The sequence below is a fragment of the Manis javanica genome, chromosome 1, assembly GCF_040802235.1.
Source record: "Manis javanica isolate MJ-LG chromosome 1, MJ_LKY, whole genome shotgun sequence".
NCBI classification, from domain to species: domain Eukaryota; kingdom Metazoa; phylum Chordata; class Mammalia; order Pholidota; family Manidae; genus Manis; species Manis javanica.
The window spans coordinates 184,276,747-184,294,253 of NC_133156.1; the positions used below are offsets into that span (position 1 = coordinate 184,276,747).

At 37.4% G+C, this 17,507-nt stretch overlaps 1 protein-coding gene across 23 annotated transcripts in view; it reads left to right on the forward strand.

The window, feature by feature from the left end:
- Window positions 1-17,507, forward strand: part of AAK1 (AP2 associated kinase 1) — a 158,911-nt gene that overhangs the window by 113,924 nt on the left and 27,480 nt on the right. For 13 of the 23 annotated variants that reach the window (XM_073212091.1, XM_073212089.1, XM_073212094.1 and 10 more), the window contains 4 exons: window positions 236-468; window positions 1,753-1,910; window positions 2,156-2,260; window positions 9,117-9,212. In XM_073212091.1, coding sequence (XP_073068192.1) covers window positions 236-468; window positions 1,753-1,910; window positions 2,156-2,260; window positions 9,117-9,212 — 592 coding nt within the window. The remainder of the gene's footprint in view (window positions 1-235; window positions 469-1,752; window positions 1,911-2,155; window positions 2,261-9,116; window positions 9,213-17,507) is intronic. The other 10 variants (XM_073212073.1, XM_073212117.1, XM_073212136.1 and 7 more) reach the window with 3 other exon arrangements.

Below are 17,507 nucleotides of genomic sequence, written 5' to 3' on the forward strand. Positions count from 1 at the left end.
ATTGTTGCTGATGAAGATAGAAATAAAAGCACCAGATAAATAACATTGATGTTAGTCCCAGAGTTGCAGCTCAGAATCAGAGCCTTATTCTTTTCCTCTGGGTATTATTGGTAAACAGCCATTTGAGTCCCATGTTAGCTCCACATGGCATTTTTTGTTGTATGCTTGTCTGTTTATTTGTTTTTCCTTTCACCTTTTTTTTTTTTTTTGGAACTCTTTTCACATCTCTTTCTAGCAGATTCAGGCCCCAGTAAGACAACAGCCAAAGGTTCAGACAACCCCACCTCCTGCCATCCAGGGACAGAAACTTGGATCTCTCACTCCTCCATCATCCCCCAAGACCCAACGTGCAGGGCACAGGCGGATTCTCAGTGACGTGACCCACAGTGCAGTCTTTGGGGTTCCTGCCAGCAAATCAACCCAGCTGCTCCAGGCAGCTGCAGCTGAGGCCAGCCTCAATAAGTCCAAGTATGTAGTGCTTCCCCTTTATCCTTCTTACTTTTGTGGACAGTGATTGCTGTGGGCCTTTACTGTGTGATTCTTTGCATATGTATGTAGATGTATACATAGTGGTGTGCATCTGTGTTGAATAAAAAGCTGAATTTGCTTGTAGTATATAGACCATATTGATTTTAAGAAATAATTTCCTGTTGCCTTACTGTTTCCATTCTCTCATGCATTCCATGCTCTACAGAGTAGTTTTAAACTGTTGAGCAGACCAAGTTGCTCCAAGCTGAAAACTTCACTGGCTCCCCATTATCTATAGTATAATATCTGAATTCAGTGGTTAACAGATCAAGGCCTGTGGTATCACACTGGTGGGCTTGCCATTCTCCATCTTCACAAGCGCTGTGTTTATCCTATGCCCTGTCCCTGAATTGTTATTGTCCTCCTTGTCCACCTACAAAATGCTTATTTATTCATCGGGATCCATGTCAGAGGTTACTTTTTCTTTGACCCTTCCTCTGATGCCATGTATCATTTTGTCTGAACCTTTTTTTTAGCATGTATCACATTGTGTTATCATAATTTATTTGTCTATCTAACTGACCTAGCCTGCAAATTCCTCTAAGGACCATGTCTTAATCAACGTTTGTAAGACTGGTGACTGGCTCCATGCCTGATGTAAAGTAGATTACAATGAATGTTTGTTGAGTCAGTACAACTTCAGACCCTCATCTTTCTTGGATCCATGCAGTCCAAAGTTAAAAATCTTTAAATTAAGTCATTAGTTAAATGCAAAGGATGTCAAGAGACACTTTAGAAGAAAATGAGGTAAAGATACCTAGCAGCACAAGATTTATTTCTCTTTAACTGTGATGGTGACTGCTGATGGTGGCCCTTCATACTCTGTCTGCTGGATCCTGACAGAGGGGAGGCAGCCTGACTTAGGCATCAGTCCCAGCCTCTCTGGGGTCAGTTTTGTGGATGTTATGGTGGGCACCACAGAATGCACAAGCCTGAAAAAGACTGCTTTGGGATCCTGAATTGAAAGATGAAACCAAAATTCTAAGAAGATTTAAGAAGTAGTGGGAAATAGTGAATGAAGAAGGGAAGGGAGACATTTATTTCACACAGTGGAAAAGTTACCTGTGGAAACTGTCCAATTGCCATGGGAAGCCCTTTGAGAAAACCACTGTGGAAAATAATGGTTTGACTCAGAAAAGAATTTATCTTGAAACAAAGAGAAAATAGATGAAGCCTTATCAACTTATAATGCTTTTTCTTTCGCGGGGGTGGGAACCTACCTAGGTCTGCAACCACCACTCCATCAGGCTCTCCTCGGACCTCACAGCAAAACGTTTATAATCCTTCAGAAGGTTCTACATGGAATCCCTTCGATGATGACAATTTCTCCAAACTCACAGCTGAAGAACTGCTAAACAAGGACTTTGCCAAGCTGGGGGAAGGTGAGTAATTGGTGTCTTTCGGGAATCCTTAACCTTGACTCTAGGGAGGTATGTATGTGAAAATACAGGCTTACTTTCCCTCGGAGGCTTGATGCTGAAAATGAGTGCAAGCTGATTGGTGTTTTCCTGAGGTCTTCATCCTCAGGAAACCTAGGTCTGTTGTGGGTAGTGGACTGGCTAGTGGGAAACTCTCAGAAGCTTCGGTAGCAGAGCTGGAATGAACTGAGTGGTGTTTCTCCCTCCAGGCAAACATCCTGAGAAGCTGGGAGGCTCAGCAGAGAGTTTGATCCCAGGTTTTCAACCGCCCCCAAGCGACGCCTTTGCTGCTGCCTCGTCTGTTGCCGGAACCGGTTAGTATAGAAAACACCAGACACATGCTCACTGTTGTTCCGCCACACCATTTCCACTCCGCAGAAAATAAGAGCGGGCCAGTGAGCCCCAGATCCTGATAGTAGTTTGTATTTTTCTTCATTCAAAAAATTTTCCAGTAAAAAAGATAGGGATAAAGAATCTAATCTCTTTGGAATCTGAAGAATCTAAAGACTCACCAAAGAATCAAAAATCACTTTCAAATATATAAATTAATTTGAATTAACATGACAGAATGATATGGCAGTAAGATATAAGATTTGTTCTCTCTAGTGCATGTACATATTTTGAGCAAATATTTCTGAATTTAAGAAACATCTCTCTGTTAATCGCTTATAATTGCTTAGTTTTTTTGGAATGACTTGAAGAATGAAGAATTCTAAGAATTAGATGTTCTAGCCTATATCTGACACTCTGTTAAGCTGTCTGTGTGTGTGTGTGTGTGTGTGTGTGTGTGCGCGTGTGTCTGTACAGAGAGAGGGAGGTATCCTTTTAAATGATACCTTTTTTAAATTGTAGAAGTAATAATAAAAAATTAGTTTTACCATCATTAATAAAAATTACACATACTTATGTAAAAGCTAGTCATTTATAGAAAAACATCAAGAAGAAAGTTAAAATCCCTATGATCTCACCACTGAGAAATAGCACAAGGATACAATTTTGGTGTCTATTAGTGACATTTAACCTTTTTAAGATCACAGATAATATGTAACTCTAATGAAAGTTTAGATCTTTTCCCTCATGAAAATACATGAGTACAGTTTTGTACACAATTTTTGGCCTTAGCTTAAGACTCTAATGTACATCTCTATAGTTATATTTTAAAACCTAATATTTTTACTTAACTGAATCTGGCACATTTCCCACATCATTAAAGAAGTTCCTAAAATATAATTTTTGAAAGAGCTATGTTAAATTCCTTTATATAGATATGTCCTTATGTATTTAACCAAATAGCTCATCTTTAAACATTAATTAATTTCAGGGTTTTACTGTTATAATGTCCTCAGCAGTGAATGTGAGGTTTTGAATATATTCTTTATAGGATGTGGAAGTTGATAGACTTCTAAACTTAACCTTTTTAATTATATTCATTAATTTCTGCTTTTTAACCAATGTTCTTTCTTCCTGCCTTCTTTAGGTGTGTTAGTGGTTTCTCTAACCTCATACATTTATTTCTGTTTAGAACTTTGGCTGCTATTCTATCCTATTTGATATATAATATTCTCTTGTTCTTGTTCGCTGGATGTTTTTAAATTGCAGTTTTGATTTCGTCTTTCACCAAGAGTTATTTAGGAATTATTTTAATTGCAGTGTGACTATATGACCTACACCTTTTTTGCTTATGGAGGGACTTTGTGTGGTATAGTTTGTTATTCATTTTATAAATGTTCTATGAAAATTAGTAGTTTTTCATGTCAATATTAATCTATCATATGATTTCTAGTGGAAGAATAGTAATATCGTATTTAACATCGCCTTTGATAGTACTTAGTTTACTCCACATTTAAACAGTCTTGAAGCTAAATTTTTTATATCATTTATAATTTCTTTAAGATAACTTTAAGAAATTATTTGCTAAATCAAAAGATGTGAATTTTAAGGGTTTTGGTACATATTTCCAATTGGCCTCCAAGAATGCTATACAAATTCTATTTTGATCAACAGTGAGTGGGAATAATTTTTCCCTTCTGTTTCCCCACCCACCTCAGCGGTTATAGAAAGAGCACATTTTTGACCATTTTGATTTCTTTTGGGAATTGTATTGTTCATTCCTTTGCCTTTTTTTTAATGTTCTGTGTTCATTTTCTTCTTATTGATTTGTAAGAGTTCTTTATATGTCATATATTATAAACGCCTCACCCAGTTTTTCATTTGTCCTACACAAGTATTATCTCATCTAACCTTCTCTAAAAGCCTTTGATGTTGGTACATATCCCTGCATCTGTTACAGTTGAGGTAATTGAGCACAGACTAGTCTCTTTTCCAGAGACACATTTTCTAGTAAATGGTAGAGCTGGGACACCAGCCCTTTGACTCCAAAGCTGCCTCTCTTGGATTTTCTGCCACATACTGAGGCAAATTTATTAATATTGTTGAAGAAAATCATTTGCAGTTTTAAATTTTTTCAAATAAAATAGAGCAATGCATTAAAATATTTTAGAATATTTTCTTTGCAAAAATTAGTTTTAATTGTATGTATTTGTGTTTCTCTTTTTCTTGGCAGCTCTAGCTAGAGATTTGTTTTTTAATTATCTTTCAAAGATAACTCTGAGGTTTATAAAATCTACTGTTTATCAGTTTTCTAATTCTTTTAACTTTTGCTTTTGTCTTTTTGACTATGAGTCCTTATTTTTCTTAGGTTTGCTTTGTCAGTATCAAGAGGAACACAGTAGAATTTTTAAAAATTCTGTCTAAAAAAATAATTTAAATATATATAGTTTTTCTCCCAGTGTAACAGTGATTTTCAGCAAGCATGAGCGTGACGAAAGGGGCTAACTATAATCTACAGGAATCCTCTTCTGCTCCCTCCAATTGCCCACCCACCCCAACCTTTGAGTATTATACTTTTTTAAAAATTGAAATATAGTTGATACATAATATTATATTGGTTTCAGTTACAGTATAGTGATTTGGCAGTTGTATGCATTACTAAATTCTCACCATGATAAGTATAGTTACCATCTGTCAAAATACAAAGATATTGCAATATTATTGACTATATTCCCTATGCTGTACTTTCATCCCTGTAGCTTATTTGTTTTATAATTGGCTTGTACCTCTTTGTCCCCTTCACCCATTTTGCCCATCTCCCACTCCCTTGTTCTATGGCAACTACCGGTCTATTCTCTGTGTTTATGAGTCTATTTCTGTTGTTTGTTTGATGACTCATTTGTTTTGTTTTTCAGATTGCACATGTAATCATACGGTATTTCTTTTTCTCTGTCTGCCTTATTTCGCTTAGCATAATGCTCTCTAGATCCATCCATATTGTCATAAATGGCAGTATTTTGGGTTTTTTCATGGTTGAGTAATATTCCGTTGTCTGTATGTACCATCACTTTTTTATCCATTTGTCTATTGATGGACATTTAGGTTGCTTCCATATTTTGTTTATTATAAATAATGTTGTGATAAACATAGGAGGGCATATATCTTTTCAAATTAGTGATTTTTTTTTGTAAACTCCCCAAGATGGAATTAGTCCATCAAGTGGTATTTCTATTTTTAGTTTTTTGAGAAACCTCCATACTGCTTTCTATGGTGGCCGCACCAATTTACATTTCTACCAATACTGTACAAGGGTTCTTTTTTCTTCATATCTTCACAAACACTTTTTATTTCTTGTCTTTTTGATATTAGCCATTTTGACTGGTGTGAGGTGATATCTCATGTGGTTTTGATTTGCATTTTCCCTGATGGTTAGTGATATTGAGCATCTTTTCATGTGTCTGTTGACCATCTGCATGTCTTTGGAAAAATGTCTGTTCAGGTCCCCTGCCTGTTCTTTAATCAGGTTATTTGGTGTTTGGTGTGGAGTTGTATGAGTTCTTTATGTGTTTTGGATATTAGCCCTTTATCAGATGTATCGTTTGCAAGTATCCTCTTCCATTCAGTTGGTTGCCTTTTTGTTTTATTGATGGTGTCCTTTACTGTGCAGAAGCTTTTTAGTTTGACGTAGTCCCATTTGTTTATTTTTGCTTTTGTTTCCCTTGCCTGGGAAGACATATCCAGATAAAAGTCACTAATGTCGATGTTTAAGACTTTACTGCCCACTTTTCTTCTAGGAGTTTATGCTTTCAGGTCCTATATTTAGGTCTTAAATACATCTCAAGTTTATTTATTTTTTGGAAATGGTGTAAGGATTGCACTGTTTATTGAGGTGCTTCCTAGTAGGTGTGTGTTTCCCTCATGAGAAAAACTGAAGTGACCATATCCCATAAGTCTTCATCTGATGGTGTCATTGTTAATATGTTGGAATAGGCATTAGAGTTATTTGGGAGGCATGCTTTTTAATATTAAATAGTTAAGATATTTTGTGTTATTTTTCATCTTTAGTGTTGTCTGGTTCATGTAATTTTTAAATGTATTGATATTTTGGTTGGTTTAAAGTGCTTTAAGTTGGATATGCCACCTAGTCGACTAAATGTACCAAATGTGTACAGCACTGACTGTTGTCCTTGAGATAGGCTTATCTAACTGTGCAGTAGGCAAGGTGATGACCTGCTATGCTCCTGGCTAGGATATAGCTTCCCTGGGAGGGTATCATGGAGTAAGTTCTGGGAAGCTTTACAGTTGGATCCTAGCATTTAATACAGTGTTTGGCTCAGTATAGATTTGTTGAATGAATGAAAAGGGTTGCCTTTTGCCATAGGAGAGGAGCTTGGATTGAACAATGTTAATGATAAATGTCCCTAGTCATTTTCCTTCTGCTCCCAGTTTTGATGCCTAATTCCTATCATATGTGGTGATGTTTTATTGTTTATTTGTATTAACTGCTGCTTTAAAGAGTTGTTTATTTTGTTTTTGCCTCTTCTCCATTTACTTTGAAGGCTGTAAATGGCAGTATTTTCTTTTAAAAGGGACTTAAAGGCCTAGCCATAAAAAAACATATATTTGAATAAAGTTATGACAGTATTAACAGTGAACATATATTGAACACATGAATAAGCTCACTGGATAGGTGTTTTTTATGAATTATGTCAGGTGATCCTCACAATAGCCTATGAGGGGTTAAGTGACCTGCCCAAGATCACAGCAGAAGAATGACAGAATAGAGATTTGTACCTCAGCAGTGCAGCTCAGAAGCTATAGTCATAACCACATTTCAAGAATCTTGTAAATCAGTGACACTGAGCTTTTACAAACATTATAAAACATCCTCATATTTTCCTCATTTTATCCAGCCTTTTTTAAATGAACATTTATTATTTTCCCTTCTAGTATCTAGATTTCTAGTATCTAGTATCTAGATTTACTAGATTTATTTCCTTCTTCTTTGTGATGTGAATTTTTTTCTGTGACACCTTCATTCTTTATAAATGAAAGAAAAAAGATATGTCCTCATTTGTGTGAAGTACAGAATAGCATCGTTTTCTACAAGTTTTCTAATTAAGCTCAGTCTGTTCACTGATTTTAAACCTTCTGACTGACCAGGGGAAGAAACAAGCAGGAAATTTGGCAGTGAATCAGGGAGGATGATACAAGGGTATTTTTAAACATTTTTATGGGAAAAACTGCAAAAATGCTGATGAACTGTGCCTGTACATTAGAGGCAGATGCTTAAATCTTGACAGTGTGCCTCTTTATTTAAAATGCTTTCCTGTTGATAAGTAGTACATATTCATTTGTGAAATTTTGGAGAAATGACTAAAAGCCCAAAGAAACAAGATAAAAGAACTCATGACCCCAGTCTGAGAGTAAAGAATTGCTGACGTTTTACAGTATTTATGTCCATAATTTTATTTTTGCATATATACTTTTTTCAAAAATAAGTTATACTATGTAATTAGTTTTATAATTTCTTTTTCTTTTAGCATATTTCATTGTTTCACTTAAAAATATTGCAGACTTAAGAGCAATGATTTTACCCTTCTCTTTCTCCATCTACCTTTAGAGAAATTAATAACTTGAAATGACAGAATTACAGAGATTTGAGAACAGATTAGTGGATTCCAAGCAATAGGAACAGGAGCAAGGAGTGGGCATGGCTATAAGGAGTACAATAATGCAGGTCTTTTGTTTGAGGGTACAGTTCTGCATCCCTGTTGTGGTGGTGCTTATGCCAATCTGTATACAGGATCTAATTGCAAAGAACTGTGTGCACAAATGAGTGCTTGTGAAAACTGAGTAACGTCTAGTTAACAGTATTGTGCCAGCGTCAATACTTGTCCTACAGCTGTAGATCTCACCACAAGGGGAAACTAGTTGAAGAGTTCACAGGAATCTGTGAACAGCAACTTTTTGTGGTTCCATAATTATCTGAAAATAAAAAGTTTGTTTTTAATCCACTGTATAGAGCGCAGATGAAATTTTAATTAATGAACACACTGAATATTAAAATGCAGTGTAAAGAATGGTAAAGTAGAAACCAAGAGACCTGGGTTCTGATGAGTGGGTCTGCTGGTGGACCCTGGCTAGTCTTTTAACTTCTGGGCTTCATTTCTTTTCTGGAAGATAAAATTGTGCTGGAAAATTCTAAGATTCTTCAAGCTCTGATATTTTATAGGGTGTATAGATTTCTGTAAATCTACAAGTTTGCCAAATATAGAATGACTGCCAATAGTATGTTAGATTAGTCCAGAGGTTAGGGCTTATCTAACCTTGAAATAAGCAAGAAGTAAAATTCTGTCTCTTCCTACCTGTCTGCATAGCACTCTATTAGACATTTGGTGATAAAACAGCTTCAAGAGGTAATGGGTATATAGGAAGTACCTATACACATGTGCTAGATTGGATAGTGTTTACATGTTGAAATGTGTGATATGGACAGTAATCGCTATAGGAACTCTGAAAGAGACTACTGTAGGCTTCCACACAAGGAAGAAATGGAATTTCAGTCATATGAATATCCTCGTTTAATCATCAGTTGCATCTTAGAGTATGTTGTAAGGACCAGTTTATATATCTCATACATACTTTGCCATTACTCTGGATTGTATCCACTCATCCCTCTTTATTGTCCTCTAAGTTTAGACTTCCTGACTTCCTGTATAATTTATGATATAGCTGTTGGGCTAATAGATGGTAAATTTATCTAGATTTACTTGATGTGTTTTCTGCTTTTTTCTTTTTTTCTCTCATTGACCCTTTCTTCCCTCCAACCAACTCCAGCTGAAACAAGGAAGGGCGGGCAGGCTGTGGGTCCGAGCCCCCCACTTCTCAGTGTATCTGACCCTTTCATTCCTCTTCAAGTACCTGATGCACCAGGTAGGTAAATAAAACTGATATGAAGTTTAAGCAGTTTGATTCTCATGTTCCAGGGCCTCTTGAGGGTTGTTTGAAATACTCCATGAAAGGGATCTGAATTCCAAGCCCTAATAATAGGTGCTGTTGTATATTTTTACTATGTGTCAATAAGAGGGGCAAAATTCTCTTAGAGGGAACCGATCCTTAGTAAAGATAATAAAATCAGTTCAGGTTATACTGAATTGTATTCCACATGGTATCAGTGTTCAGTTTTTAATCCTTGACTGTGTCATTGATAATGTGAAAGGTCATGTGTATTGGAAGGAACATTAGTCAAATATAATTATAAAAATGTTGGGGGGAAGGAAATAAGCATGTGATAGAAGGAAGAAAGTTATAGTATGATGACTGGATTATGGGTGACTTCCTGTCCTATTCCTATTTCCCTATAATGTGCTTTTATTTTATAATATAAAAATATCATATAATAAAGGTTGATAGGAAATGCTAATCAGGAGACCTGGGTTCCCTTCCTGAATCTTCTACTACCTGAAAGCCTTCTAAGACTTGACTCTTTATCATTGAAGGAAATTGGACTGCATACATTTAAATATCCCTTTCAGTCTACCATATCCTGATATGTAAGCAGTCTTAAAAAGTAAGAAATGATGGTTAGTGTGTTCTGACTGAAAATAGCTTTTTAAACAATGACTGGACGATTTCCATCTGGATCTGTGAATGCCAAAGGTGTTTCTTCTTGCCCCCCTTCCCATCCTCTTGGGGGTGGTGTGGAGAGTGTGATGTGAGGAATAGAAGCCACCCTTTTTCTTTACTATCAGTGTCTTTGAAAAAGCAAATAGATCCGATTCCTTAGAAGCGTCTAGCAGCCATTTTGCTTCTGATAGTTTTTCCTTTTTTCCCATTCTTATCCCTGCCTATTTTTGGTTTCGAACTGATAGGGTCTGCTTGGTTTCTCTTCTCTCTCAAAGTGTTAAAGATGTTTGATTGGCTTCCTCAAGATTGAAAGTGACTGTGATGTTCATACCCTCCACTTACTAAGACAGACTGCAGTTTGGATACCAAGACAGTTTTTATTGCTTTAGGCAATTTTTGGACCCTTCTAAGAAGAAGTAAAAACTTACCTTGATCAGATGGAACTTTATAGCTTGCTGGACCTGGATGTAGGTAAAAATTATCTACAATCACTGAGGAATAATTCAATATAAAGTAATTAAAGTAGGAATCAAACAGAGGCTGTTTTCTCTGTTGCATCCTTCAGGTTTGTCTGGTAGTACTTAGACAAGCCATTTCAAGCAGAAAGCAGGAAGGGTATGAATTGCAAACTTGAACTGGGGCCCACTGGCCTCTTTTTCCTTCTTGTTGTATAGTCATCTGATCAAGAAGAAAAAAGAGATTACTGAAGTATTCTTCTGTTGACATCCCTTCAGGTTCTTGCCTTGCTCTTACTGAGAAAATCCATGGGCTGTGAAAGCTGGAAGGCTGGCCTTCCAGAAGATAAGGGTCCACAGGCAGGTAGCTCTGCAGCGGTCACAGGAGCACTCTGGATCAGGGGTGAGGAGCCAGGCACACACACCAGGTGGCTCAGGTTATCAGCTCCCAGTTGTAGAGATGAATTGTGAAGGGTGTAGAGATGAGCCAGTCTCAAAGGGAATGACCAGCACCAGCTGGCTGCCATCCTGCCCTCCTTATTGTCATCTTTCTTACCTCCTGTTCCTCCATACTCCTCGCATTCTGGCAGATTTCTACTAAAGTGTTAACTGGTATATACTTTAATGCCAATTAAGCCATTAGCCTTTTGGGGTTGTCATGGAGAAATCTATTAAAATGGAACATTCCAATAGAGAATTCTAGGGGTATCTTACTTGCTTTCTGATCTGTCAGGCCTGACTCATCTGTTGAAAACATAAATCAGACATGCCACTCCTTTGCACTGTAGAGAATTCCCATATGACTGAGTGTAAAATTCAGACTTCTTACCACAACCTACAAGACCCTAACTAATCTGACTGTTGGCTACCCTGCTAACCTGAGCTCATGGCAGTCTTCCCCTCAGTCTTTCCTCCAACAAACCAAGCTTGTTCCCACCTCAGGGCCTTTGCACTTGCTGGTACTTTGCCTGGAGAGCTTTTCCTCCAACTGTCTTCTTGTCATTGACATTTGGGTCTCATGCTTTTTCATCCTAGCCCTTATCATGACATTGTCTGTTTGCCTCTGTTGATTGTCTGTCTTTCCCCCGGAATATCAGTGTCTGAGGGAGGGCACCTTGCTGTCTTACCACTGTATTGCCAGTGCTGAGAACACTGCCAGGTAGAGTCAGCACTCAATGAATATTATGAGGTAAAACCCGAGGCTGAAAGGCTTTTAGCAGTCCAACTCTGAGACACCAGACTGCTTGCTCCGTAACCTTCCATCTGTGCCTCTGCCAACACCCAGCCTGGCCTCCCAACCACTCTTTAAGGGTGAATAAATAAGACACAGCTCACAATGTCAGGAAGCTGCCAAACCCTGGAATGAAAATAGTGGCCACACTCTGATCCTGTAGCTCCAGCCTTCTTGGTGCCCACCAGAATTTGGGCTAAGTATGGTATGTTACTGCTATGTCTTGGATTATTTTATTTATTTAAAATTCAGTCTATAGTGTCAGTTATATAGCTCCTTTTTCCAAGGCCCCTTCATCCTTCCTTAGTGTCTTGAAATTCCTGAGTGAGAAAAGGGCTGAGAGTTTAGTCTCTGGTATCTTGGCAAACTGCAGGTTTGTTGTCCCCTCCTGTCCCCACAAAGTGTCCAGTTCACTGGTACCTCCAGCCCACTCTGGGCTCAGCAGGTTGGCTTTGTTTGTTTGGCTCACATGCTTACCTTCCACCATCATCCTTGCTGCTGATGCCATGAAGTCTTAGTCTCCTGAAAACTACTGCCTTTTAATGACTTACCATTTTATTTTATGCTTTTAAAATGTTTTCACATTTTAAAATAAATTCCTTTGATTCCACAAATCATACTGACTGGTGGGTATGTCAAGTAATTTCTCATTTTCTGGGTGAGGAAGTAAGGTCTTTGAGCTCTTCGTGCTGCTCCACATTCTCCTTTTCACATCCACAGCCCCAGGCTGTGCATGTTTCTTTGTCTTTGGGACAGTTTCCAGATCAATGAAGTCTTTGACTAGAGAGCTAAATTTAAGATTTAGGGAAACGCAAAAGTGGATTTGAACTTGTAAGACTTGGGTTCTAGCCACTTCATAGCTAGGTAATTTTGGTCAAATCACATAAATTCTGTCTTCTCAAAATTGGTGATATTAAAACTTACCTTATGGAGTGGCTCATGAGGTTCAAATGAAATCATGTATTTGAATTTGCCTTGTATACTTTAAATTAGTATATAAAGAGAGGAAATGCTATAACAGCTTTGACTTTGGGTCTTTATTCCCTGGGCAGCAGTCCTAGTTATCATGAAGTCTTAGATAGTGATTTTTTTCTCTTACAGAAATTAGACTTGCTCTTATGACCTTTGACCTTTGTATAACTAAGAGTCATTAAAATAGACTTCCTTGATATAATGATTGTTAAGCTATGGTTAATTGGATTTTTGCTTTAAGGAGAATTTTTATTTTCCAAAGCATCATAAAACACATTTTCTTAGAAAGTCTGGCATAAAAAAATTATAGCCATGGGTATTTGTGGGCTCAGAAAGCTGCCAAATGAAGCCTAACTCTAGTGAGTCTCACAGTATCTTGTTAATGAGCATATGCTGTGTGTTCATTTATTTTGCCTTCTATTTGCATTAGGGAACAGCTAAGTTATACGTAGTATCAAAGTTTTAAAATATGATACAGAAGATTGAGGGAATTTCTCTGAAAACTGGTGGAAAGATTTAATCATCATTTACTTTTTAAATTGTGGCAAAACATACGTAATACAAAATTTACCATTTTCAAGTGGACAGTCCAGTGGTATTAAGTACATTCACATTGTTTTGCAACCATCACTCGTCCACAGAGCTTTTTTTCATCTTGTAAAACTGAAACTGTCTACTTATTAAACAGTAACTCTTCATTCCCTCCTCCCACCAGCCTTTGGCAACTACCATTCTACTTTCTCTGTCGATTAATTTGACTATTCTGGGTAGTTCCTGTAAGTGGAGTCATACAGTATTTGTGACTGGTTCATTTCACATAATGTTTTCAAGGTTCATCCATGTTGTAGTATATGTTAGAATTTCCTTTCTTTTTAAGGCTGAATAATATTCCATTGTATGTATATAGCACATTTTATTTATCCATTCATCTTTTGATAGACACTTGGGTTGCTTCCATCAATGCTTCCATGAGCATGCATGTGGAAATATCTCTTAAGACACAAATTTCATTCAGGTATATATCCAGAAAGGGAATTGGTGGGTCTTGTAGTAATTCTGTTTTTAATTTTTTTGAGGAACCACAATAGGGTTTTCCATAGCGACTATACCTTTTCACACTCCCACCAGCAGAGCACAAGCGTTTGAGGAAAAGATTTTTATAGCAAGCCCTTAATACCGACCTCTCAACATCTATGCTCCACAAGACTAAGCAAGGATGCATTAGTTGCCCCTTAAGTCCTTAAGTCCTACTTCCTCAAATAACAACTTTTTTTTTGAAAAGTAGATGAGAAGCTGTGTGTTCTTGGTGGTTTGTTGTCAAGATAGACATTCTTCTCAGAGCTGTTTGCCTGGCCTCTTCCTTCCTTCCAGCTGCTGTGTTGTGATATTAAAAAGTCCAAGGTCAACCACAGTATGTGTCTTTACTCTAGGAAGTTTATCTTCCTGCAGATTCAGTTTCTTTTAAGAACTTGGAATGGGGCATGTCATTGAATTTTGCTTCTAACTTTCAGATGTCACAGATGGTTTGGTGTCTGGTTACTCAGTGATAGGGCAGGTTAGAGTGATGAAACTTTAAAAGCAGCATCTCTCATCACAAGACTCAGGGCTTACACCACAAGTTAGGCAAGATGTAAATTTCCAAAGCCACAAAGCGGTAGCAGCTTAATTATCTGTTTTGATGGGGCCCACATCCAGCTCTTCCATGTGGCTTAGTTCAACCTGCTTACTCCTTATGGTTGAATTCCTAATTAGTATTGGAATGGGACTTGAGCAAGCCCTTGTTTTTTTTTTTTTTAGCTTGTATCAATAGATATCTATCCTCTTTTGATATTTGTTATTTTCATATTTGAAAAGAGAGAAAGCTTACAACTTCTGGTGTATATCAGGGGGTGGTTTTTATTATCTAACCTTAGGTTTATGAAGGATGTATTACCTTCTTGCCTTGTGGTTGGTATTTTTAATAACTATGTCTTATGAAGAGAAGTATACAAGAAGAATCTGAAATGGATTATCCTTCCTCCAACTCTTAGCAACTACCTCCTCCTTTCTTCTATTAATTCCCAATGCCTCTTGACTTATGTTTAAGAGGAGAAAGGGAGGTGCTCAAGAGAAGCCCTTACTCTCAGTCCCTTCCCTTAATTTTAAAGTACTGACAATCCTCTCCTTTAAAGCACTCCCAGTTGCCATTGTCCAGGCTAACAAATTCTGCCTCCGTTTTTTAGGGGTCTGCCTTCTCAGTCCTTTAATCTTTCAGTGCTTCTCCAAGCTCTTAACCTGACTTGTTTTTGTTTGGAAACCCTAGACACTTGAGAAAAAACTAAGTATATAATGACAATATGATAAGAAAGTACCACCAGCAGAAAAACATGAGCAGACAATTCATGAAAGAAGAAATATAGGTTATGTAGTAAATATAATTTTTTAAAAGTTCATTGTCATCATCCTTCTCCAAGAAGAGCCAATTATGGAACAAATGAGCTGCTGCAGCTTCTGCTATCAGATTTCTAAAGATGAAAAACCCCAACAGCTCAGACTTGGTGAAGGTATGAGAAAACACTCTCAGATCCTGCTAGTGGGAATATCAGTACAGCTTTTGGGGAGGACAGTGTGGTAGTTAATAACAAAATCCTTTAAAATTTTACTTTCTCTTTGATTTAGCAATTCTTTTCTAAAAAGTTATCCTAAGAAAACATGGATATGCTTAAATAGTTATTAAACAGTCAGAATTGGGAAAGAATAAAAGGGTATTCATTTCAAAAATCACATGATCATTTCCATAGACACTGAAAAAGCATTTGACAAAATTCAACATACATTCATGAAAAAAACTCTCAGCAAAATGGGTATAGAGGGCAAGTACCTCAACATAATAAAGGCCATATATGATAAACCCACAGCCAACATAATACTGAACAGTGAGAAGCTGAAAGCATTTCCTCTAAGATCGGGAATAAGACAGGGATGCCCACTCTCCCCACTGTTATTCAACATAATACTGGAGGTTCTAGCCATGGCAATCAGACAAAACAAAGAAATACAAGGAATCCAGATTGGTAAAGAAGAAGTCAAACTGTCACTATTTGCAGATGACATGATATTGTACATAAAAAACCCTAAAGACTCCACTCCAAAACTACTAGAACTGATATCAGAATACAGCAAAGTTGCAGGATACAAAATTAATACACAGAAATCTGAGCCTATACACTAACAACGAACTAATAGAAAGAGAAACCAGGAAAACAATTCTATTCACAATAGCATCAAAAAGAATAAAATACCTAGGAATAAACCTAACCAAGGAAGTGAAAGACCTATACCCCAAAAACTACAAGACATTCTTAAGAGAAATTAAAGAGGACACTAACAAATGGAAACTCATCCCCTGCTCTTGGCTGGGAAGAATTAATATTGTCAAAATGGCCATCCTGCCCAAAGCAATCTACACATTTAATGCAATCCCTATCAAATTACCAACAGTATTCTTCAATGAACTGGAACAAAAAGTTCAAAAATTCATATGGAACCACCGAAGACCCCGAATAGCCAAAGCAATCCTGAGAAGGAAGAATAAAGTGGGGGGGAATCTCGCTCCCCAACTTCAAGCTCTACTACAAAGTGACAGTAATCAAGACAATTTGGTACTGACACAAGAACAGAACCACAAACCAGTGGAACAGAATAGAGTCTCCAAACATAAACCCAAACATATATGGTCAGTTAATATACGATAAGGGAGCCATGGACATACAAAGGGGAAATGACAGCCTCTTCAACAGCTGGTGTTGGCAAAACTGGACAGCTACATGGAAGATAATGAAACTGGATCATTGTCTAACCCCATACACAAAAGTAAATTCGAAATGGATCAAAGACCTGAATGTAAGCCATGAAACCATAAAACTCTTAGGAAAAAACATAGGCAAAAATCTCTTGGACATAAACATGAGCAACTTCTTCATGAACATATCTCCTCGGGCAAGGGAAACAAAAGCAAAAATGAACAAGTGAGACTATATCAAGCTGAAAAGCTTCTGTGCAGCAAAAGACACCATCAATAGAACAAAAAGACATCCTACAGTATGGGAGAATATATTCACAAATGACAGGTCCAATAAAGGGTTGACATCCAAAATATATAAAGAGCTCACGCACCTCAACAAACAAAAAGCAAATAATCCAATTAAAAAACGGTCAGAGGAGCTGAACAGACACTTCTCCAAAGAAGAAATTCAGATGGCCAACAGACACATGAAAAGATGCTCCATGTCGCTTGTCATCAGAGAAATGCAAATTAAAACCACAATGAGATATCACCTCACACCAGTAAGGATCGCCACCATCCAAAAGACAAACAACAAATGTTGGCGAGGTTGTGGAGAAAGGGGAACCCTCCTATGCTGCTGGTGGGAATGTAAATTAGTTCAACCATTGTGGAAAGCAGTATGGAGGTTCCTCAAAAAGCTCAAAATACAAATACCATTTGACCCAGGAATCACACTTCTAGGAATTTACCCTAAGAATGCAGCAGCCCAGTTTGAAAAAGAGAGATGTACCCCTGTGTTTATCGCAGCACTATTTACAATAGCAAAGAAATGGAAGCAACCTAAGTGTCCATCAGTAGATGAATGGATAAAGAAGATGTGGTGCATATACACAGTGGAATATTATTCAGGCATAAGAAGGAAACAAATCCTACCATTTGCAACAACATGGATGGAGCTTTGGGTATTATGCTCAGTGAAATAAGCCAGGCAGAGAAAGACCAGTACCAAATGATTTCACTCATCTGTGGAGTATAAGAACAAAGGAAAAACTGAAGGAACAAAACAGCAGCAGAATCACAGAACCCAAGAAAGGACAAACAGTTACCAAGGGAAAGGGTCTGGGGAGGATGGGTGGGAAGGGAGGGAGAAGTGGGGTGAAAAAGAAAGAGGGCCTTAT